This window comes from Tursiops truncatus, chromosome X (assembly GCF_011762595.2).
Source record: "Tursiops truncatus isolate mTurTru1 chromosome X, mTurTru1.mat.Y, whole genome shotgun sequence".
Lineage (NCBI taxonomy): Eukaryota > Metazoa > Chordata > Mammalia > Artiodactyla > Delphinidae > Tursiops > Tursiops truncatus.
The window spans coordinates 70,913,893-70,938,996 of NC_047055.1; the positions used below are offsets into that span (position 1 = coordinate 70,913,893).

Below are 25,104 nucleotides of genomic sequence, written 5' to 3' on the forward strand. Positions count from 1 at the left end.
AGAAAAGGCAAGAGGACATACATTCTCAATAAGGATTAACATGTAGAGGAGGCTCTCTCCTTCACTCCTGCCTCCCTCAATCCCTTACCTATGGTCCTGGGCGGTATACTTGAGGAGCTCAGCCAACTGTAAGGGATACTTGCAGATCTTCTGCACTGGCGTCAAAAGGAAACCATCAATGGCAATGTCAATCATCTGCTGCAAGAGGCGACAGGCCTCAAAAAAGTGCTGGTAGCGGCTGTCCTTCATCAGTTTGGAGAGCTCCATACAGGCGTCCAGGTGGTTGTTACAGTACTCAGAGTATATCCAGAATCCATCTTGCTGTGAGCAGAGGAAAGATAGAGAGAAAGGGAAAGGCTACTGAGAACTCCAAAAGAAGTTCTGGAGAAATGGGAAAACAGACCCTCTACTTATGTAGAAATATAAAAATGATAATGTCAATCTTTCCTACATTGATTCATAATTTAATAATAAAGAAATTATTTGGGAATTAGACAACCTGTAAAAATTCATATATAAAAATAAATAAAAGAGACCTTCAAGATGGTGGAGGAATGAGACATGGAGATCACCTTCCTCCACACAAATACATCAAAAATACATCTACATGTGAAACAACTCCTACAGAACACCTACTGAATGCTGGCAGAAGAGCTCAGACTTCCCAAAATGCAAAAAATTCCCCATGTTCTTGGGCAGGGCAAAAGAAAAAAGAAAAAACAGAGACAAAAGAATAGGGATGGGACCTGCACCACTGGGAGGGAGCTGTGAATGAGGAAAAGTTTGCACACACTAGGAAGCCCCTTCACTGGTGGGAACAGGTGGGGGAAAAGCTTCAGAGCCATGGAGGAGAGTGCAGAAACAGGGGTGCAGAAGGGAAAGTGGAGAGATTCCCGCACAGAGGATCAGTGCCAACCAGCACTCACCAGCCTAAGATGCTTGTCTGCTCACTCATCGGGGTGGGTGGGAGCTGAGAGCTGAGGTTCAGGCTTTGGAGGTCAGACCTCAGGGAAAGGACTGGGGTTGGCTGTGTGAAGACAGCCTGAAGTGGACTAGTGTACCACAGCTAGCCAGGAAGGAGTCTGGGAAAATGTCTGGATCAGATGGAGAGGCAAGAGACCACTGTTTTGGGGTGTGCGAGGAGAGGGGATTCCTGCTCCTTGTGCCCACAGAGGGCAGAGCACCACCTAAATGAGCTCCAGAGACAGGAGTGAGCCACAGCTATCAGATTGGACCACAGAGATGGGCATGGACCGTTAACACTGCCACCACTGCCACCAAGAATCCTTTGTGTAAGTGCAGGTCACTACCCACACTTCCATGGATACCCATGCAGCAAACCATGGCCAGGGTCCCATGATCCAGGGACAACTTCCCTGGTAGAACACATGGTGCACCACAGGCTGTTGCAATGTCATGTCAGCCTCTGGTGCTGCAGGCTCACCCCCACATTCTAATTCTGACTACCATACTTTTCCCTCTCCCTGGCTGGAGCGAGCAACAGAGCCCTAATCAGCTGCTGCTTGAACTCACTCCTGTCTGGGTGGGGAACAGACACCTGAGGGTGGCCTACATGCAGAGGCAGGGCCAAAACCAAAGCTGAATCCCAGGAGCTGTGCGAACAAAGAAGAGAAAGGGAAATTTCTCCATGCATCCTCAGGAGCAGTGGATTATATCCCCACAATCAACTTGATAAAACCCTGCATCTGTGGAGTAGCTGAATAGACAACAAATGTTCCCAAAATTGAGGTGGTAGACTTTGGGAGAAACTGTAGACTTGGCGTTTGCTTTCTAAGTCTGATTTGTTTTTGGTTTTATGTTTCTCTTAGTTTAGTTTTAAGTGCTTGTTATCACTGGTGGATTTGTTTATTGGTTTGGTTGTTACCTTCCTTTATTTTAAATTTTTAAAATATTTTTATTTTTAATTTTTCCCCCTTTTTCTCTTTTTGTAAATGCATGTATGTATGTATCTTTGTATGATTTGGTCTCTTTAGGTTTGATATCATTTGTCCTAGGGTTCTGTCTGGTAGTTTTGTTTTGTTTTCTTTTTCTGCTCTTGTTGTTTTTTGGTTGTTTGTCTGTTTTTTATGAGTGTGTGTGTGTGTGTGTGTGTGTGTGTGTGTGTGTGTGTGTTTGCGTGCACACATGGGTACGTTTCTTTGTCTGATTTTGTCTGTTTCGTTTTGTTTTTACCATTTGGTTTGGGGTTCTATCTGTTTGTTCTTTTTTTTCCTTCCTTTACTTCCAAGCTGTGTGGCTGGCACGATTTTGGTGCTCCAGCTGGATGACGGGCATGAGCCTCTGAGGTGGGAGAGCCAAGTCCAGGATATTGGACCACCAGAGACCTCCCAGCCCCATGTAATATCAATAAGCAAGAGCTCTCCCAGAGACTTCATCAACACTAAGACCCATTCCACCCAATGGCCAGCAAGCTCTGGTGCTGGATGCCCCACAGCAAACAACTTGCAAGACAGGAACAAAAACCCACCAATTAGCAGAGAGGCTGCCTAAAGTCATGCTAAGTTGACAGACACCACAAAACACCACACCGGATGTGGCCCTGCACACCAGAGAAACAAGATCCATCTCCACCAACCAGAAGAAATGCACCAGTCCCATCCACCAGGAAGCTTACATAAGCAAATAAACCAATCTCACCCACTGGGGGCAAAACAAAAATAATGGGAACTACAAAGCTGAGGAAAAGGAGAGCCAAAACACACTAAGTTAAACAAAATGAGAAGACAGAGAAATATGAAGCAGATGAAGGAGCAAGGCAAAAACCCAGCAGAACAAACAAATGAAGAGGAAATAGGCAGTCTACCTGAAAAACAATTAAGAGTAATGATAGTAAAGATGATCCAAAATCTCAGAAATAGAATAGAGAAAATACAAGAAGTGTTTAACAAGGACCTAGAAGAACTCAAGAGCAAACAAACAGTGATGAAGAACACAAACAAAGAAAGGAAAAATACTCTAGAAGGAATCAATAGCAGAATAACTGAGGCAGAAGAATGGATAGGTGAGCTGGAAGATAGAATACTGCAAATACCTGTGGCAGAGCAAAATAAAGAAAAAAGAATGAATAGACACTTCTGGGGCAACATTAAATGCAACAAAATTCAAATTATAGGGGTCCCAGAAGAAGAACACAAAAAGAAAGTGTCTGAGAAAATATCTGAAGAGACTATAGTCGAAAACTTCCCTAACATGGGAAAGGAAATAGTCAATCAAGTCCTGGAAGAGCAGAGAGTCCCATACAGGATAAATCCAAGAAACATGGCAAGACACATATTAAGGAAACAATCAAAAATTAAATACAAACCAAAAATATGAAAAGCAGCAAGGGAAAAGCAAAAAATAACATACAAGGGAATCCCCATAAGCTTAACAACTGATCTTTCAGCAGAAATTCTGCAAGCCAGAAGGGAGTGGCAGGACATATTAAAAGTGATGAAAGGGAAAAACCTACAACCAAGATTATTCTACCCAGCAAGGATCTCATTCAGATTTGATGGCAAAATTAAAACTTTTACAGACTAGCAAAACTTAAGAGAATTCAGCACAATGAAACCAGCTGTACAAAAAATGCTAAAGCAACTTCTCTAGGCAGGAAACACAAGAGAAGGAAAAGACTTACAAAAAATAATTAAGAAAATGGTAATAGGAACATATATATCGATAATTACCTTAAATGTAAGTGGATTAAATTCTCCAACCAAAGGACACAAAATGGCTGAATGGATACAAGAACAAGACGTGTGTAAATGCTGTCTACAAGCAACCCACTTCAGACCTAGGGACACATACAGACTGAAAGTGATGGGATGGAAAAAGATATTCCATGCAAATAGAAATCAAAGGAAATCTGGCATACCAATACTCATAACAGACAAAATAGACTTTAAAATAAAGACTATTACAAGAGACAAAAAAGGACACTACATAATGATCAAGGGATCAATCCAAGAGAAGATATAACAAGTGTAAATATTTATGCACCCAACATAGGAGCACCTCAATAAATAAGGCAAATGCTAACAGCCATAAAAGGGGAAACTGAAAGTAACACATTCATACTGGGGACTTTAACACCCCACTTTCACAAATGGACAGATAATCCAAACTGAAAATAAATAAGGAAACACAAGCTTTAAATGATACACTTAACAAGATGGAATTAATTGATATTTATAGAACATTCCACCCCAAAACAACAGAATACACTTTCTTTTCAAGTGCTCATGGAACATTCTCCAGGATAGATCATATCTTGGGACACAAATCAAGCCTTGGTAAATTTCAGAAAATTGAAATTGTGTCAAGTATCTTTTCCAACCACAGTGCTATGAGACTAGATATCAATTACAGTGAAAACACTGTAAAAAATACAAACACAGGAAGGCTAAACAATACACTACTAAATAACCAAGAGATCACAGAAGAAATCAAAGAGGAAATCAAAAAATACCTAGAAACAAGTGACAATGAAAACACATTGACCCAAAACCTATGGGATGCCACAAAAGCAGTTTTTAAGAAGGAAGTTTACAGCAATACAATCTTAACTCAAGAAAAAAGAAAATCTCAAATAAACAACCTAACTTTACACCTAAAGCAATGAGAGAAAGAAGAACAACAAAAAAACGTTAGCAGAAGGAAAGAAATCATATAGATCACATGAGAAATAAATGAAAAGGAAATGAAGGAAACTACTGTTTCAATATATGCAAGTCAATCAACGTGATACACCATATTAACAAATTAAAGGATAAAAATCAAATATCAATAAAACTAAAAGCTGATTCTTTGAGAAGGTAAAATTGACATACCAGTAGCCAGACTCATCAAGAAAACAAGAAAGGACAAGACTCAAAGCAACCAAATTAGAAATGAAAAAGAAGTAACAACTGACACTGTGGAAATAAAAGGGATCATGAGATACTACTACAAGCAACTATATGAAAATAAAATACACAGCCTGGAAGAAATGGTAAAATTCTTAGAAAAGTACAAGCTTCCAAGACTGAACTAGGAAGAAATAAAAAACATGAAGAGACAAATCACAAGCACTATAATTGAAATTGTGATTAAAAATCTTCCAACAAACAAAAGCATAGGGCCAAAAGGCTTCACAGGTGAATTCTATCAAATGCTTAGAGAAGAGTTAACACATATTCTTCTCAAACTCTCCCAAAATATAGCAGAGGGAGGAACACTCCCACACTCATTCAATAGGGCACCATCACTCTGACACCAAAAACAGACAAAGATGTCACAAAAAAAGAAAACTACAGGGCAATATCACTGAACAACATAGATGCAAAAATCCACCATAAAATACTAGCAAACAGAATCCAACAGCACATTGAAAGGATCATACACCATGATCAAGTAGGGTTTATCCCTGGAATGCATGGATTCTTCAATATATGCAAATGAATCAATGTTATGCACCATATTAACAAATTGAAGAATAAAAACCATGTAATAATCTCAGTAGATGTAGAAAAGGCTTTTGACAAATATCAACACCCATTTATGGTAAAAATTCTCCAGAAAGTAAGCATAGAGGGAACCAACCTCAACATAATAAAGCCATATATGACAAGCCCACAGCCAACATCGTTCTCAATGGTGAAAAACTGAAACCATTTCTTCTAAGATCTGGAAGAAGACAAGGTTGCCCACTCTCACCACTATTCAACATAGGTTTGGAAGTTTTATGAATGGCAATCAGAGAAGAGAAAGAAATAAAAGGAATCCAAAATGGAAAAGAAGTAAAACAGTCACTGTTTGCAGATGCCATGATACTATACATAGAGCATCCTAAAGATGCTACTAGAAAACTACTAGAGCTAATCAATGAATTTGGTAAAGTGGCATGATACAAAATTAATGCCCAGAAGTCTCTTGTATTCCTATACACTATGATGAAAAAATTGAAAGAGAAATTGAGGAAACACTCCCATTTACCATTGCATCAAAAAGAATAAAATACCTAGGAATAAACCTACCTAAGGAGACAAAATACCTGTATGCAGAAAACTATAAGACACTGATAAAAGAAATTAAAGATGATACAAACAGATGGAGAGATATACCGTGTTCTTGGATTGGAAGAATCCACATTGTGAAAATGACTGTACAACTCAAAGCAATCTACAGATTCAATGCAATCCTTAAACTACCAATGGCATTTTTCACAGAAGTAGAACAAAAAAAATTCTCAATTTGAATGGAAACACAAAAGACCCTGAATAGCCAAAGGAATCTTGAGAAAGAAAAATGGAGCTGGAGGAATCAGGCTCTCCTACTTCAGACTATACTACAAAGCTATAGTAATCAAGACAGTATAGTACTGGCACAAAAACAGAAATATAGATCAAAGGAACAGGATAGAAATCCAGAGATAAACCCATGCATCTATGGTCACCTTATTTTTGATAAAGAAGGCAAGAATATACAGTGCAGAAAAGATAGCCTCTTCAGTAAGTGTTGCTGGGAAAACTGGACAGCTACATGTAAAAGAATGAAATTAGAGCACTCCCCAACACCAGACACAACAATAAACTCAAAATGTATTAAAGACCTATATGTAAGGCCAGACACTATAAAACTCTTAGAGGAAAACATAGGCAGAACACTCTATGACACAAATCACAGCAAGATCCTTTTTGACCCACCTCCTAGGGAAATGTAAATAACAACAAAAATAAAGAAATGGGGCCTAATGAAATTTAGAAGCATTTGCACAGCAAAGGAAAACATAAACAAGACGAAAAGACATCCCTAAGAATGGGAGAAAATATTTGCAAATGAAGCAACTGACAAAGGATTAATCTCCAAAATTTACAAGCAGCTCATGAAGCTCAATAGCAAAGAAACAAAAAACCCAATTCCAAAATGGGCAGAAGAGCTAAGTAGACATTTCTCCAAAGAAGATATACAGATTGCCAACAAACACGTGAAAGAATGCTCAACATCACTAATCATCACAGAAATGTAAATCAAAACTACAATGAGGTATCACCTCACACCAGTCAGAATGGCCATTATCAAAAAATCTACAAACAATAAATGCTGGAGAGGGTGTGGAGAAAAGAGAATCCTCTTGCACTGTTGGTGGGAGTGTGAATTGATACAGCCAGTATGGAGAACAGTATGGAGGTTCCTTAAGAAACTAAAAAGAGAACTACCATATGACCCAGCAATCCCACTACTGGGCATATACCCCGAGAAAACCATAATTCAAAAAGAGTCATGCAGCACAATGTTCATTGCAGCTCTATTTACAATAGCCTGGACATGGAAGCAACCTAAATGTCCATCAACAGATGGATGGATAAAGATGTGGCACAAATATACAATGGAACATTACTCAGCCATAAAAAGAAGCGAAATTGAGTTATTTGTAGGGAGGTGGATGGACCTAGAGTCTGTCATACAGAGTGAAGTAAGTCAGAAAGAGAAAAACAAATACCATGTGCTAACACATATTTGGAATCTAAAAAAAAAAAAAAGAGTCATGAAGAACATAGGGGCAGAACGGGAATAAAGATGCAGACCTACTAGAGAATGGACTTGAGGATACAGGTAGGGGACGGGTAAGCTGGGACAAAGTGAGGGAGTGGCATGGACATATATACACTACCAAATGTAAAACCAATAGGTAGTGGGACGCAGCCGCATAGCACAGGGAGATCTGCTCCGTGCTTTGTGATCACCTAGAGGGGTGGGATAGTGAGGGTGGGAGGGAGGGAGACACAAGAGGGAAGAGATATGGGGTTATATGTATTTGTATAGCTGATTCACTTTGTTATATAGCAGAAACTAACACACCATTGTAAAGCAATTATACACCAATAAAGATGTTTTTAAAAAAATTATATAAACCATAAATGCTGGAGAGGGTGTGGAGAAAAGGAAACCCTCTTGAACTATTGGTGGGAATGTAAATTTATACAGCTACTATGGAAAACAGTAAGGAGGTTCCTTAAGAAACTTAAAATAGAACTACCATATGACCCAGCAATCCTACTACTGGGCATATACCCTGAGAAAACCATAATTCAAAGACTCATGTACCACAATGTTGATTGCAGCTCTATTTACAATAGCCAGGACATGGAAGCAACCTAAGTGTCCATTGGGAGATGAATGGGTAAAGAAGATGTGGCACATATATACAATGGAATATTAATCAGCCATAAGAAGAAACAAAATTGAATTATTTGTAGTGAGGTAGATGGACCTATGGTCTGTCATACAGAGTGAAGTATGTCAGAAAGTGAAAAACAAATACTGTATTCTAACACATATATATGGAATCTAAAGGAAAAAAAAGGTTCTAATGAACCTAGGGGCAGGACAGGAATAAAGATGCAGACATAGAGAATGGACTTGATGATACGTGGTGGGGAAGGTTCAGCTGGGACCAAGTGAGAGTGTAGCATTGACATATATACACTACCAAAAGCAAAATAGGTAGCTAGTGGGAAGCAGCTGCATAGCACAGGGAGATCAGCTCCGTGCTTTGTGACCACCTAGAGGGGTGGGATAGGGAGGGTGGCAGGGAGGCTCAAAAAGGAGGTGATATGGTGATATATGTATACATGTAGCTGATTCACTTTGTTATACAGCAGAAACTAACACACCATTGTAAAGCAATTATACTCCAATAAAGATGTTTAAAAAATAAATATATAAGTAGGAAAAGCTGGTAAATTCTCTAAAGGAAGGGTAATGAGAGATGACTGGCCCTGAAAATAGTAAAACACAAGTGGCAAAAAATTATGGCACTGGATCATAAAAAGTGATAGTCAGAGGTTCTATTTCTGGTAGCGGCAGACTAAATAGTTTTAGAAAATCTTACCACTGAGAATAGTTAGAAAAGATTGAAAAATATAATAAATTTCTGTTTGAAAGAATCACATCATCCAGAGCCTCAAATTGTCTCCATAGAATGTTCCTTAGGAAATACACTTTGGACTATTCAGGGGTAAAGATTACTGATGTATGCAAGTTAAACACAAATGACTGAAGAAAAAACATATACGTGTATATATGTGTACGTGTGTTTGTTTGTGTGTGTGTGTGTATGTGTGTAAATGTAGAGAGAGGGGAGGAGGGGTTAGGAGAGGGTGAGCACATTCAAGTGATTCATCAAAATCAGTAGAATGCTTTTTTTTTTAATTGGGATATAGTTGTTTCACAATGTTCTGTTAGTTTCTACTGCACAGTGGAGTTTCCTGTGATATACAGCAAGTTCTCATTAGTTATCTATTTTATACATATTAGTGTATATATGTCAATCCCAATTTCCCAATTCATCCCACCACCATCTTCCCCCTGCTTTCTCCCCTTGGTGTCCATATGTTTGTTCTCTACATCTGTGTCTCTATTTCTGCCTTGCAAACCGGTTCATCTGTACCATTTTTCTAGATTCCACATATATGTGTTAATATACAGTATTTGTTTTTCCGTTTCTGACTAACTTCACTCTGTATGACAGTCTCTAGGTCCATCCACGTCTCTACAAATGACCCAATTTCCTTCCTTTTTATCGCGAGTAATATTCTGTTGTATATATGTACCATATCTTCTTTATCCATTCGTCTGTTGATGGGCATTTATGTTGCTTCCATGATCTGGTTATTGTAAATAGTGCTGCAAGGAACATTGGGGTGCATGTGTCTTTTTGAGTTATTTTCTCAGGGTATATGCCCAGTTGTGGGATTGCTGGGTCATATGGTATCAAAAAAACAAACAACCCAATCAAAAGATGGGCAGAAGACCTAAGTAGATATTACTCCAAAGAAGACATACAGATGGCCAAAAGGCACATGAAAAGATGCTCAACATCACTAATTATTAGAGAAATGCAAATCAAAATTACAATAAGGTATCACCTCACACCGTTTAGAATGGGCATCATCAGAAAATCTACAATAAATGCTGGAGAGTGTATGGAGAAAAGGGAACCCTCTTGCACTGTTGGTGGGAATGTAAATTGATACAGCCACTATGGAGAACAGTATGGGGGTTCCTTAGAAAACTAAAAAATAGAATGTTAATATTAGGTGAATCTGGGTAAATGGTATACAGGCATCCTTCATTTCATTGCACTTCACTTTACTGCACTTCACATTGTTTTTTACAAGTTGAAGTTTGGGACAATCCTGGTTGAGCAAGTCTATTGGCGCCATTCTTCCAACAGCATTTGCTCACGTCATGTCTCTATGCCACATTTTGGCAATTCTTGGAATGTTTCAAGCTTTTTCACTATTACTATATTTGTTATGGTAATCTGTGATCAATGATCTTTGATGTTAATGTTGTAATTGCTTGAGGGTGATACAAACCTCACCCAGGTAAGAAGGTGAATTCAGTGTATAAATGTTGTGTATTCTGACTGCTCCACTGTTGCTCCATCTCTCTCCCACTCCTTGGGGCTCACTATTACTTGAGACACAATATTGAAGTTAAGCCAATTAATAACATTACAATGGCCTCTAGTGTTCAAGTGAGAGGAAGCGACACATGTCTCGCACTTTAAATCAAAAGCTAGAATAATTAAACTTAGTGAGGAAGGTATGATAAAAGCCGAGATAGGCTAAAAGTTAGGCCTCTTGTGCCAAACAGCCAAGCTGTGAAGGCAAGGGAAAAGTTCTTGAAGGAAATTAAAAGTGCTACTCCAGTTAACACACAAATGATAAGAAATTGAAACAGCCTTATTGCTGATATGGAGAAAGTTTTAGTTGTCTGGATAGAAGATCAAACCAGCCACAATATTCCCCTAAGTCAAAGCCTAATCCAGAACAAGAATCTAACTCTCTTCAATTCTACAAAGGCTGAAAGAGGTGAGGAAGCTGCAGAGAAAAGAGTGAAGCTAGCAGAGGTTGGTTCATGAGGTCTAAGGAAAGAAGCCATCTCCATAACATAAAAGTGCAAGGTGAAGCAGCAAGTGCTAATGTAGAAGCTGCAGCAAGTTATCTAGAAGATCTAGCTAAGATAATAAAGGAAGGTGGCTACACTAAACAACAGATTTTCAGTGTAGGCAAAACAGCCTTCCATAAAAAGAAGATGCCCTCTAGGATGTTCACAGCTAGAGAGGAAGTCAGTGACTGGCTTCAAAGCTTAAAAGGGCAGGCTGGGGCTTCTCTGGTGGCGCAGTGGTTTAGAGTCTGCCTGCTGATGCAGGGGACACGGGTTTGTGCCCCAGTTCAGGAAGATCCCACATGCCGCGGAGCGGCTGGGCCCGTGAGCCGTGGCCGCTGAGCCTGTGCGTCCGGAGCCTGTGCTCCGCAACGGGAGAGGCCACAACAGTGAGAGGCCTGCGTACCACAAAAAAAAAAAAAAAAAAAAAAAAAAAAAAAGGCAGGCTGACTATTTTGTTAGGAGCTAATGCAGCTGGTTGATTTTAAGTTGAAGCTAGTGCTCATTTACCATTCCGAAAATCCTGAGGCCTTTAAGAATTATGTTAAATCTACTCTGCCTGTGCTCTATGGATGACAGCAAATCTGTTTACAACAACATGATTTACTGAAAATTTTAGGTCCCCTGTTGAGACTTACTGCTTAGAAAAAAATTCTTTGCAAAATATTACTGCTCATTGACAATTCACCTGGTCACCCAAGAGCTCTGATGGAGATGTACAATGAGATTAATGTTGTTATCATGCCTGCTAACACAGCCCATGGATCAAAGAGTAATTTTGACTTTTAAGTCTTATGATTAAGAAATACATTTTAAGGCTATAGCTCCCATAGACAGTGATTCCTCTGATGGATCTAGACAAAGCAAATTGAAAACCTTCTGGGAAGGATTCACCATTCTAGGTGCCATTAAGAACATTCGTGATTCATGGGAAGAGGTCAAAATACCAACGTTAACAGGAGTTCAGAAGAAGTTGATTCCAACCCTCATGGATGACTTTGAAAAGTTCAAGATTTCAGTGGAGGAAGTAATTGCAGATGTAGTGGAAATAGCAAGAGAAGTAGAATTAGGAGTGGAGGCTGAAGATGTGACTGAATTGCTGCAATCTCATGGTAAAACTTTAATGGATGAGAAGTTGCTTATTACAGATGAGCAAAGAAAGAGGTTTCTGAAGATGGAATCAACTTCTGGTGAAGATGCTGTGAAGATAGTTGAAATGACAACAAAAGGTTTAGAATATTAAATAAACTCAGTTTCTAAAACAGTGGCAGAGTTTGAGAGAATTTCCATTTTGAAAGAAATTCTGCTGTGGGTAAAGTACTGTCAAACAGCGGTGCATGCTACAGAGAAATCATTCATGAAAGGAAAAATCAATTGACAGCAAACTTCATTGTTTTATTTTAAGAAATTGCCACAGTTACCCCAACCTTCAGCAACTAACACCCATTTCAATAATTTCAATAAGCATTTGATAAAATACATTTATGATAAAAGCCATCAGCAAACCAGGATTAGAAAGAAACTTCCCCAATGTGATAAAGGGTGATCGTGAAAAACTTAAAGTTAATATCATTCTTAATAGTAAATGCTGAATTTTTGTCCCTAAAAATCAGGTACAAAACAAAAGATGCCTGCTCTTACCACTTCTAGTTAACACTGTAGTGAAGGTCTTGGCTAGTCCAATAAGAGAAGCAAAGGAAATAGGAGTCATACAGATTGAAAAAGAATAAATAAAACTGCCTTTATTTAGAAATGACGTGATTGTATATGTATACAATCCTAAGGAATCTAAAAAAAAAAAAAAATAGACCCAATTATTGAATTCAATAATGTGCCAGGATTCAAAGTCAATACAGTTGGCCCTCCATATTGGCAGGTTCTGCATCTGTGGATTCAACCACTGCAGATGGAAAATATTCAGAAAATAAATCTAGAAAGTTCCAAAAAGCAAAACTTTGTTTTGCATGCCAGTAAAAATTTATATAGCATTTACATTTTATTTACAACCATTTACATAGTATTTACATTGTATTAAGTATAATAAGTAATCTAGAGATAATTTAAAGTATATGGGAGTATGTGCATAGGTTATATGCAAATATTATACCATTTTATATAAAGGTCTTGAGCATCTGTGGATTTTGGTATCTGCAGGGTGTCCTGGAACACATCTCCTGCAGATACTGAGGGACAGCTGTAAAAAAAAAATGAGTTGCATTTCTATATCATAGCAACAAACTATAGGAAATTGAAATAAAAATACAATTTATAAAGCAGCAAAAAATTAATTACTTAGAAATCAATTTTAAAAAATAAGATCAAGACCTATACAAGTGAAAACTAGAAACAATGCTGGGAGATTTAATGTAATCCTAATCAAAATGCTGGAAGAATTCTTTTTTGTTGTTGTTATCCTTGCTTTTTGGTAGAACTAAGCAAGCTGATTCTTCCCACCACCCCCCCAGTTTTATCCAGAAATAATTCACAAACATCACTGTATAAGTTTAAGGTGTACAGCAAGATGGCTTGCTTTACATATATTGTGAAATGATTACCACAATGTTTATTTAACTTCCATCATCTCATATAGATAAAATAAAAAGAAGAGAACAAAATTCTCCTTGTGATAAGATAAATTTATATAGAAATAGAAATCACCTAAAATAGCCAAAATTGTTTTGAAAAAGTATGAATTTGAAGAACTTTACCTGCTTTCAAGACTTGCTATGAAGCTACATTATTCAAGACAGTGAGACAAAAAAATTGTAACTATGTATGGTAATAGATGTTAACTAGACTTACTGTGGTGATCATTTCACAATATATATAAATATTAAATTATTATGTTGTACACCTGAAACTGATATAATGCTATATGACAATTATATCTCAATTAAAACAAGAAGAAAACACAGTGTGGTATTACTATATAAATAGTCACATAGATCACTGGAACAGAATAGTGTTCCTAAGAATAGAACTACACATATACGATCAATTGATTTTTGACAAAGATGCCCAGGTAATTCAATGGAGAAATTAATAGTTTTTTCAACAAAGGTGCTGGAATGACTGAATATCCACATGGAAGCAAATTAACCTTGAACCTTATTTTGCACCATATATAAAAAGTACCTCAAAAATGATCATAGCCTAAATATAAGAAATAAAACTACATAATTTCTATAAGAAAACAGTAGAAAAGCTTTGTGACTTTGGGTTAGGCAAAGATTTCTTAAATAAGAAACAAAAAAACATGAATCATGAAAAAGTAATAAATTGAATTTCAACAAAATTAAAAGTTTATGCTTTTCAAAGACAATGTTAAGAAAAAATGAAAGACTAAGCCACGACTGAGAAAACCTTTGAAAATCACATATATGACCAAGGACTTGCAAACAGAATACAGAAATAACGCTTGGAACTAAATAGTAAGAAAACAGACAACCCACATGGGCAAAAGACAAGGACACTTCACCAAAGGTTTTATACAGATGGCAAATAAGCACATGAAAAAAATGCTCAATACCATTAGCCATTAGGGAAATGCAAACTAAACCCACAATGAAATGCCACTATGCACCTATTAGAATGCCTAAAATTAAAAATACTGATAATACCAAGTGCTGACAACCATGTGGAACAACTGCAACCCTTATATATTAGAAGTGAGAATGCAAAATGATACAGTAACTTTGGAAAACAGTTTGGCAGTATCTTATAAAATTAAACAAATACCTACAATGCAACCCAGTAATCCCACAGATGGAAACAACCTAGTAAACAACCCAGATGTCCTGGAATGAACTGGTGAATGAGTGGTATATCCACACAATGGAATTATCGCTAAGCAATAAAAAGAAAAATAACCAACTACTAATACATGCAAAAATATGGATGGATATCAAAGAAATTAAGTGAAAGAAGCTAAACAAAATATCACTATTGCATTATTCCATTTATATGACATTCTAAAAAAACAAAATTATGGTGACAGAATGCAGATCAGTGTTTGCCAAGGGCAAGGGTGAGAGCAAAGACTGACAACAAGGGGAGAACATTAGAACTTGATGAAGTGATAGAGATGTTCCATATCTTGATTACGGTGGTAGTTACACAACTATATGCACCTGTCAAAACCCATCGAAGTAGACATTTGGTGAATTTTATTGTTTGTAAATTATACCTAAACCAAGATGATAAAGAATGAAATCCTAAAAAAAAATAAATCCTAGAACTGAATTAAGAGAGGGTAAACAATCTAATATTTTTTAAAAAGCAAACTAATACATAAAGAAGGATAATACACCATGATTAGGTGGGGTTTATCCCAGCAATACAATGTTCATTTAACATATGAAAATTATTCAAACCAAATTCACCACATTAACAGATTACAGTGTAAAAGTATATGATCATTTTAATAGATTAGTGGTTCTTTTTTGTCCCTCGGTAAAGTTGACAATGTCTGGAGACATTTTGGGTTGTCACAACTAGGAGGTTGCTACTGGCCTCCAGTAGATAGAGACCAGGAATGCTGTTAAACACCCTACAATGCACAGGGTAGACTCCAATTGAGAATCACTATTCCATATTCTACTTTCCCAGCTCAAGACTATATTTATATTTACACACATTGCTATTGGGTACATACAACTAGTCTCTTGTTCCTTGCTATATAATACCTTACAGTAAGCATCCCCCATTATGTTTCTCATCCATACCCTGGTGATAAATACCTAAGCTGTTTCTAACTGCACTCCACCATACACAACACTGCCATGCAATCAACAGCCTTGTAAATGTTCCCTCGTGGACCTCTATGAGAATTTCTCTGTGATATATATTCATGAATGGAACCCAAGATCATACACATGCTTAACTTTGATAAATACTACCCAGGTGCTTTCTGGAATGGCTGAACCAGTTTAATACTGTGCAAAAAAGAGTTAACATATCAGGCCTGAGACTGCTATCCCTAAAAAGGCCTGCTTGAAAGGTTGGCCCTTGGCTGGCATCTTGGAACTTGGATCTCAAGAGATTTTTCACCATTCCCTGACGAGAGTGGCTCACTGTGCCTAAACTATTTGTATGAACAATGTGGTTTATGCAGAATACTTGCTTTCCTTCTGGGAGTCTGGAATTTTGGTACATGCTAGGCAGAGGGTGCCTACATGACCAGCCACCCATAGAAATCTTGGGCACTGAGTCCCTAATAATTTTCCCTGGTGGACAACATTTCAAAAGTGTTGTCACAACTCATTGCAAGGGGAATTAAGTGCATCCTGTATGACTCCACTGGGAGAGGACTCTTGGAAACTTACACTTGGTTTCCTTCACACTTTGCCCCATGTGCCTTTTCCTTTTGCTGATTTTGCTTTGTATCCTTTAGTTGTATTAAATCACAACCATGAGTATGACTATATGCTGAGTCCCGGGACTTGTAGCAAATCACTGAACATATGGGTGGCCTTAGGGTTATCCCCCCACTACACATTCCCATAGTAAAAGCAGGAGAATTTGCAAGAAAACTTACTCTTAGTTGCACACTTTCATGTGTCATTTGAATTTTATACCATGTGCATGTATTATCTCTTTAAAAATAAATACTTTATAAAACGGGGGAGAAGAGTTGTCAAAACAACTAGGTCACCTGTGAATAAGACACAAAAGATATTAGAGAACCACAGAGGTATAAAGTGAAACCTTCTTAAATCCATGTGAGGAAGACCAAAGACGGTAAGGAACTTACCCAAAGTTACCCAGACAATCATTATAGACAGGACTCACATCCTCACTTCCCTGTTTCCTAGTGTTCCTTCCTCTAAATCATGTAGCCCCTTTTCCTACACTTGTCACTTCCCCTACCCTAGTGTTCTCCCTTAAATGCCTTGCAGGGGTCTAGTTTCATGCTGACCATGGTCTCTCCTTTCTCAGATTCCTGGAATATATGAATATGTTCAGAGTCCCTCCCAAAGCACTGGGTCCCATGGAAACTGAGCCCCATAGGAGCAGAGAAGAGAAGTTGAAGAAAAATCCTACTGATAATTATCTGGAAGGAGAAAAAAAAGGCATGGAGAACAGTAAAGAAGAAGAGTCCTTGGACAAATCACAGTACCTTCCTAAGTCCTCATACTCTAGCAAGGGGATGAACATCAGGGTCAGAGAGGAATCCATCCCCTACCATGGGGCAAAGCAACTGAGCAGAACCAAATAGCTCAGAGACTCCTTCCATGGCTTCCAAACATCTCTCAAAACCCTCCCCAAAGGGGAAGATGCTTACGTGCTCCAGGAAGCAGGGTCCTATCTCACTGAGGTGGGGGTCATCATTGTTGTACTGTTTCTCCAGGTCTCTTACGAAGCCCATCTGAAACCTGTAGATGTCTTCAATGTTCCCAAAGATCACCTTCAGTTGCTCATCACTGAACATGTCCCTTCTCTTCCGGCATTGCTTCAGGTAGCCCTGCAGACAAAGCAAAAGCCCAGGTTGAGGATGCCCTTCACTCCCTGGGGGCTTTACCACTTCCTGAGCATTTGGGAGCCTTATTTCAGTATCATGAAGTAGACAGGGAATAACCATTTACACTTTTCATACAAGAAGATTGGAGTTTAAAGAAGGAAGTCACTCCACCAGTGAATAATTAGGAAAGATGGATCTCAAGCAAAGGTCTTCAGACTGCAGACTCCAGAGCATAGAGCCTTTTATGACAAGGACCCCCAAAAGTCATAGGACCCTTTATCAGAATCTGGTTAAACACAAACATTTTCACTTGCTTTAGTAGTGAGTTACTGGTTTAGCTGGATTGATTCACAACTCTAATGTTCTATTTCTTATAGGACCAATCCAAAAGGTCAGGTAGGAAAACTTCCCAAAAGGGAACAGGAATTGACAAAACCAAACCATTCTTTAAAGTGGGTGTCTTAGCCATCTAAGGTAGCTGGCTAGGAGAGAGAGTTTGGATGAGCTTAGCCAGCAAGTTCACAAGTGGCCAGGCATGGTGTTTTTAACAGGGTAAGTATTTAGGACACATTTGTGAATAAATGGATGAATTAATACAGCTAGCCACTGATGAAGGAAGAATCAATGAAAGAGATTCTTGGTCTGATAAGAGAGCACCGAGATAACACAATCAGACTCAGGACACATTGTAAGTCAGGGCAAAAGAAACCAAACACAGTGTTCCGTTCTAAAACTACTGGTGTAGATTTTTAACTAATGGCCACTGTCCTCATTAGAAATCATTAGCATGTGAAAATGTTCTGGTGAGAATGAATTATGGTCAATTGCTTTCATCCAAAAGCTAAATGTGATTATTATAACACTTGTTGGGCCCCTAATGAGGAGCATTTATGGTGAATGACTTATCACTTCTGGTCCTAACTCCATTTTGTCTCCTCTAACACAGCTTGCAATGAAGTCATTTAGGCATACTCCAGGAAGATCCTCATCCCTGGCTTCAATGCCCTTTACCAACCCCTACCAAAATCTCACTTACCTTAGCTCTTCTTACCCTCCAATTCAGCCATCAATGAGTGTCTTTAAAACAGTTTGCAAATTAATAATTTGTGCCAATAATGTGTTGACATTTATTTATACTACTATTTATTGTTTTGATTCGCATTTCTCTAATGATTAGTGATGTTGAGCATTCATTCATGGGTTTGTTGGCAATCTGTACATCTTCTTTTGAGAAATGTCTATTTAGGACTTCTGCCCATTTTTGGATTTTTTTTTTTGATATTGAGTTGCATGAGCTGCCTATAAATTTTGGAGGTTAATCCATTGTCAGTTGCTTCATTTGCAAATATCTTCTCCCATTCTGAGGGTTGTCTTTTCATCTTGTTTCTGGTTTCCTTTGTTGTGCAAATCTTTTAAGTTTCATTAGGTCCCATTTGTTTATTTTTGTTTTTATTTCCGTTTCTCTAGCAGGTGGGTCAAAAAGGTTCTTTCTGTGATTTATGTCATAAAGTGTTCCGCCTATGCTTTGCTCTAAGAGTTTTATACTGTCTGGCCTTACATTTAGGTCTTTAATACATTTTGAGTTTATTTTTCTGTATGGTGTTAGGGAGTGTTCTAATTTCATTCTGTTACATGTAGCTGTCCAGTTTTCTAAGCACCAATTACTGAAGAGGCTGTCTTTTCTCCACTGTATATTCTTGAATCCTTTATCAAAAATAAGGTGACCATAGGTGCGTGGGTTAATCTCTGGGCTTTCTATCCTGTTCTACTGATCTATATAGCTGTTTTACTGCCAGCACCATACTGTCTTGTTTACTGTAGCTTTGTAGTATTGTCTGAAGTCAGGGAGCCTGATTCCTCCAGGTATGTTTTTCGTTCTCAAGATTGCTTTGACTATGTGGAGTTTTTGTGTTTCCACATAAATTGTGAAATTTTTTGTTCTAGTTTTGTGAAAAATGTCATTGGTACTTTGATAGAGATTGCACTGAATCTGTAGATTGCTTTGGGTAGTATAGTCATTTTCACAATGTTGATTCTTCCAATCCAAGAACATGGTATATCTCTCCATCTGTTGGTATCATCTTTAATTTCTTTCATCAGTGTCTTATATTTTTCTGCATACAGGTCTTTTGTCTCCTTAGGTAGGTTCATTCCTAGCTATTTTTTAATTTTCATTGCAATGATATATGGGATTGTTTCCTTAACTTCTCTTTCAGATTTTTCATCATTAGTGTAAAGGAATGCAAGAGATTTCTGTGCATTAATTTTGTATCCTGCTACATTACCAAATTCATTGATTAACTCTAGTAGTTTTCTGGTAGCATCTTTAGGATTCTCTCTATATAGTATCATGTCATCTGCAAAGAGTGACAGCTTTACTTCTTCTTTTCCGATTTGGATTCCTTTTATTTCTTTTTCTTCTCTAACTGCTGTGGGTAAGACTTCCAAAGCTATGTTGAATAATAGTGGTGAGAGTGGAAAACCTTGTCTTCTTCCTCATCTTAATGGAAATGGTTTCAGTTTTCACCATTGAGAATGAAGTTGGCTGTGGGTTTGTCATATACAGCCTTTATTAGGTTGAGATAAGTTACCTCTATGCCTACTTTCTGGAGAATTTTTATCATAAATGGTTGTTGAAGTTTGTTGAAATCGTTTCCTGCATCTATTAAGATAATCACATGGTTTTTCTCCTTCAGTTTTTTAATATGGTTTGTCACACTGATTGATTTGCATATATTGAAGAATCTTTCCATGCCTGGGATAAACCCCACTTGATTATGGTGTATGATCCTTTTAATATGCTGTTAGATTCTGTTTGCTAGTATTTTGTTGTGGATTTTTGCATCTATGTTCATCAGTGATATTGGCCTGTAGTTTTCTTTCCTTGTGACATCTTTCTCTGGTTTCAATATCAGGGTGATGCTGGCCTCATAGCTTGGGAGTGTTCCTCTCTCTGTTATACTTTGGAAGAGTTTGAGAAGGATACGTATTAGCTCTTCTCTAAATGTTTGAATAGATTCTGCCTGTGAAGCCATCTGGTCCTGGGCTTTTGTTTTTCGGAAGATTTTAAATCACAGTCTCCATTTCAGTGCTTGTGATATGTGTTTATATTTTCTATTTCTTCCAGGTTCAGTCTTAGAAGGTTGTGCTTTTCTAAGAAATTGTCCATTTCTTCCAGGCTGTCCATTTTATTGGCATATAGTTGCTTGTAGTAGTCTCTCATAATCCTTTGTATTTCCACAGTGTCAGTTGTTACTTCTCCGTTTTCATTTCTAATTCTATTGCTTTGCATCTTTTCCCTTTTTCCCTTGATGACTCTGGCTAATGGTTTATCAATTTTGCTTATCTTCTCAAAGAACCAGCTTTGGGTTTTATTGATCTTTGCTACTGTTTCCTTCATTTCTTTTTCATTTATTTCTGATCTGATCTTTATGATTTCTTTCCTTCTGCTAACTTTGGGGGTTTTTGTTCTTCTTTCTCTGATTGCTTTAGGTATAAGGGTAGCTTGTTTATTTGAGATGTTTCTTGTTTCTTGAGGTAGGATTGTATGGCTATAAACTCCCCTTTTAGAACTTCTTTTGCTGCATCCCATAGGTTTTGGGTTGTCATGTTTTCATTGTCATTTGTTTCTAGGTATTTTTTGATTTCCTCTTTGATTTCTTCACTGATCTCTTGGTTATTTAGTAGTGTATTGTTTAGCCTCCATGTATTAACAAACTTTTTTCCTGTAATTGATATCTAGTCTCATACCATTGTGGTCAGAAAAGATACTTGATACAATTTCAATTTTTGTAAATGTACCAATGCTTGATTTGTGACCCAAGATATGCTCTATCCTGCAGACTGTTCCATGAGCACATGAGAAGAAAGTTTATTCTGTTGTTGTTGGATGGAATGTCCTATAAATATCAATTAAGTCCATCTTGTTTAATGTATCATTTAAAGTTTGTGTTTCCTTATTTGTTTTCATTTTGGATGATCTGTCCATTGGTGTAAGTGTGGTGTTACAGTCCCCTACTATGATTGCATTACTGTTGATTTCCCCTTTTATGGCTGTTAGCATTTGCCTTACGTATTGATGTGCTCCTATGTTGGGTTCATCAATATTTACAGTTGTTATATCTTCCTCTTGGATTGATCCCTTGATAATTATGTAGTGTTCTTCTTAGTCTCTTGTAATAGTATTTATTTTAAAGCCTATTTTGTCTGACATGAGAATTGCTATACCAGCTTTCTTTTGATTTGCATTTGCATGGAATATCTTTTTCCATCCCCTCACTTTCAGTATGTGTGTGTCCCTAGGTCTGAAGTGGCTCTCTTGTAGACAGTATATATATGGCTCTTGTTTTTGTATCCATTCAGCCAGTCTATGCCTTTTGGTTGGATAATTTAATCCATTTACATTTAAGGTAGCTGTTGGTATGTATGTTCCTATTACCATTTTCTTAATTGCTTTGGGTTTGTTATTGTAGGCCTTTTCTTTCTTTTGTGTTTCCTGCCTAGAGAAGTTCCTTTAGCATTTGTTGTAAACTGGTTTGGTGGTGTTGAATTCTCTTAGCTTTTGCTTGTCTTTAAAGGTTTTAATTTTTTTGTCGAATCTGAATGAGATCCTTGGTGGGTAGACTAATCTTGGTTGTAGGTCTTTCCATTTCATCATTTTAAATATGTCCTGCCACTCCCTTCTGGCTTACAGAGTTTCTGCTGAAAGGTCAGCTGTTAACCTTATGGGGATTCCCTTGTATGTTATTTGCTGTTTTTCCCTTTTAATGTTTTTTCTTTGTATTTAATTTTTGACAGTTTGACTAATATGTTTTTTGGCATGTTGCTCCTTGGATTTATCCTGTATGGGACTCTCTGTGCTTCCGGGACTTGACTGACTATTTCCTTTCCCATATTAGGGAAGTTTTCAACTATAATCTTTTCATATATTTTCTCAGTCCCTTTCTTTTTCTCTTCTTCTGTGACCCCTGTAATTTGAATGTTGTTGCATTTAAAGTTGTCCCAGAGGTCTCTGTGACTGTCTTCAATTCATTTCATTCTTTTTTCTTTATTCTGCTCTGCGGTAGTTATTTCCACTATTCTATCTTCCATGTCACTTATCCGTTCTTCTGCCTCAGTTATTCTGCTATTGCTTCCTTCTAGAGAATTTTTAATTTCATTTATTGTGTTGTTCACCATTGTTTGTTTGCTGTTTAGTTCTTCTAGGTCCTTGTTAAACATTCCTTGTATTTTTTCTATTCTATTTCCAAGATTTTGGATATCTTTACTGTCACTATCCTGAATTCTTTTTCAGGCATACTGTCTATTTCCTCTTCATTTGTTTGGTCTGATGTGTTTTTACCTTGCTCCTTCATCTGCTGTGTGTTTCTCTGTCTTCTCATTTTGCTTATCTTACTATGTTTGGTGTCTCCTTTTCACAGGCTGCAGGTTTGTAGTTCCTGTTGTTTTTGGTGTCTGCCCCCAGTGGCTATGGTTGGTTCAGTGGGTAGTGTAGGCTTACTGGTGGAGGGGCCTAGTGCCTATGTTGTGGTGGATGAGGCTGGATCTTGTCTTTCTGGTGGGCAGATCCACTTCTGGTGGTGTGTTTTGGGGTATCTGTCACCTTTTATGATTTAGGCAGCCTCTCTGCTAATGGGTGGGGTTGTGTTCCTGTCTTGCTAGTTGTGTGGTATAGGGTGCCCAGCAATGTAGCTTGCTGGTCATTGCATGGAGCTGTGTCTTAGCATTGAGATGGATATCTCTGGAAGAACTTTCGCCATTTGATATTACATGGAGCTAGGAGGTCTCTGGTGGACCAATGTCCTGAGCTCAGCTCTCCCACCTCAGAGGTACAGGCCTGACACCCAGCCAGAGCACTAAGACCCTGTCAACCACACAGCTCAGAAGAAAAGGGAGAAAAGAGAAAGAAAGGAAAAAAAGAAAATAAAATGAAATAAAGTTATCACAATAAAAATAAAAAGTAATTAAAAAAAGAAGGAAGAGAGCAACCAAACCAAAAATCACATCCACCAATGATAACAAGTGCTAAAAACTATACTAAAAAAAAGCAGACAGGCAGAACCCTAGGACAAAGGTTAAAAGCAAAGCTATACAGACAAAATCACATAAAGAAGCATATACATACACACTCACAAAAAGTGAAAAAGGAGCAAATTATATATGTGTGTATATATATATATATATATAAAAGGTGGAAGAGAACAACCAAATCAATAAAGAAATCTATCAATGATAATAAACTCTAAATACTAAACTAAGATAAACCTAAAGTCAGGAACAAATTAGATGCAGAAAGCAAACCCCAAGTCTACAGTCGCTCCCAAAGTCCACCGCCTCACTTTTGGGATTATTCATTGTCTATTCAGGTATTCCAGAGATACAGGGTACATCAAGTTGACTGTGGAGATTTAAAGCACTGGTCCTGAGGCTGCTGGGAGAAATAACCATTTCTCTTCTTTGTTCACACAGCTCCTGGGGTGCAGCTTTGGATTTGGCTCCGCCTCTGCATGTAGGTCGCCTGAGGATATCTGTTCTTTGCTCAGACTGGATGGGGTTAAAGTAGTAGCTTATTAGGGGGCTCTGGCTCACTCAAGCTGGGGGGAGGGAGGGGTACGTAATGCGGGGCTAGCCTGCAGCAGCAGAGGCCTGTGTGACGTTGCACCAGCCTGAGGTGTGCCGTGTGTTCTCCCTGGGAAGTCGTCCCTGGATCATGGGACCCTGGCAGCAGTGGGCTGCAAAGGTTCCTGGGAGAGGAGTTGTGGATAGTGACCTTTGCTTGCACACAGGCTTCTTGGTGGCTGCAGTAGCAGGCTTAGAATTTCATGCCCATCTCTGGTGTCTGCACTGATAGCCGTGGCTTGCGCCCGTCTCTGGAGCTCATTTAGGCGGTGCTCTGAATCCCCTCTCCTCGTGCTCCCCGAAACAATGTTCTCTTGCCTCTCAGGCAGTTCCAGACTTTTTCCTGTACTCCAATCAGTCTAGCTGTGGTGCACTAGCCCCCTTCAGGCTGTGTTCATGCAGCCAACCCCAGTTCTCTCCCTGGGATCTGACCTCCGAAGCCCGAGCCTCAGCTCCCAGCCCCCACCAGCTCCAGCGGGTGAGCAGACAAGCCTCTTGGGCTGGTGAGTGCTGGTCAGCACCCATCTTCTTTTCTGGAATCTCTCCACTTGGCCCTCTGCACCCCTGTTGCTGCACTCTCCTCTGTGGCTCCGAAACTTACCCCCCGGCACGCCCTGTCCCCATCAGTGAAGGTGCTTCCTAGTGTGTGGAAACTGTTCCTCCTTCACAGCTCCCTCCAACAGGTGCAGGTCCTGTCCCTATTCTTTTGTCTCTGTTTTTTCTTTTTTCTTTTGCTCTACCCAGGTACGTGGGGAGTTTCTTGCCTTTTGGGAAGTCTGATGTCTTCTGCCAGCGTTCAGTAGGTGTTCTGTAGGAGTTGTTCCACATGTAGATGTATTTCTGATGTATTTGTGGGGAGGAAGGTGATCTCCATGTGTTACTCCTCCACCATCTGAAGGTCTCCCCCCAAGGGCATGTAAGTTAAGATGAGTTGGCAGTAGAATATGACTGCCAAAAAAAAAAAAAAAACTAATGTCATTTTCAGTTAGGGATGAAGAAGAAACAGATTGAGAGGGTGGAATGAGAAGTCATAGGAAGGTAATCACACCCCTGCAGGGGAGCAGCATTCAATTCTGAGCCCTATTTTC

General features: G+C 38.5%; 1 protein-coding gene across 5 annotated transcripts in view; it reads right to left on the bottom strand.

The window, feature by feature from the left end:
- Nucleotides 1-25,104, bottom strand: part of ARHGEF9 (Cdc42 guanine nucleotide exchange factor 9) — a 204,772-nt gene that overhangs the window by 73,442 nt on the left and 106,226 nt on the right. For all 5 annotated transcript variants that reach the window (XM_073799672.1, XM_033849558.2, XM_073799669.1 and 2 more), the window contains exons 4-5: nucleotides 17,222-17,401; nucleotides 89-321 (exon numbers count right to left, since the gene is read on the bottom strand). In XM_073799672.1, coding sequence (XP_073655773.1) covers nucleotides 89-321; nucleotides 17,222-17,401 — 413 coding nt within the window. The remainder of the gene's footprint in view (nucleotides 1-88; nucleotides 322-17,221; nucleotides 17,402-25,104) is intronic.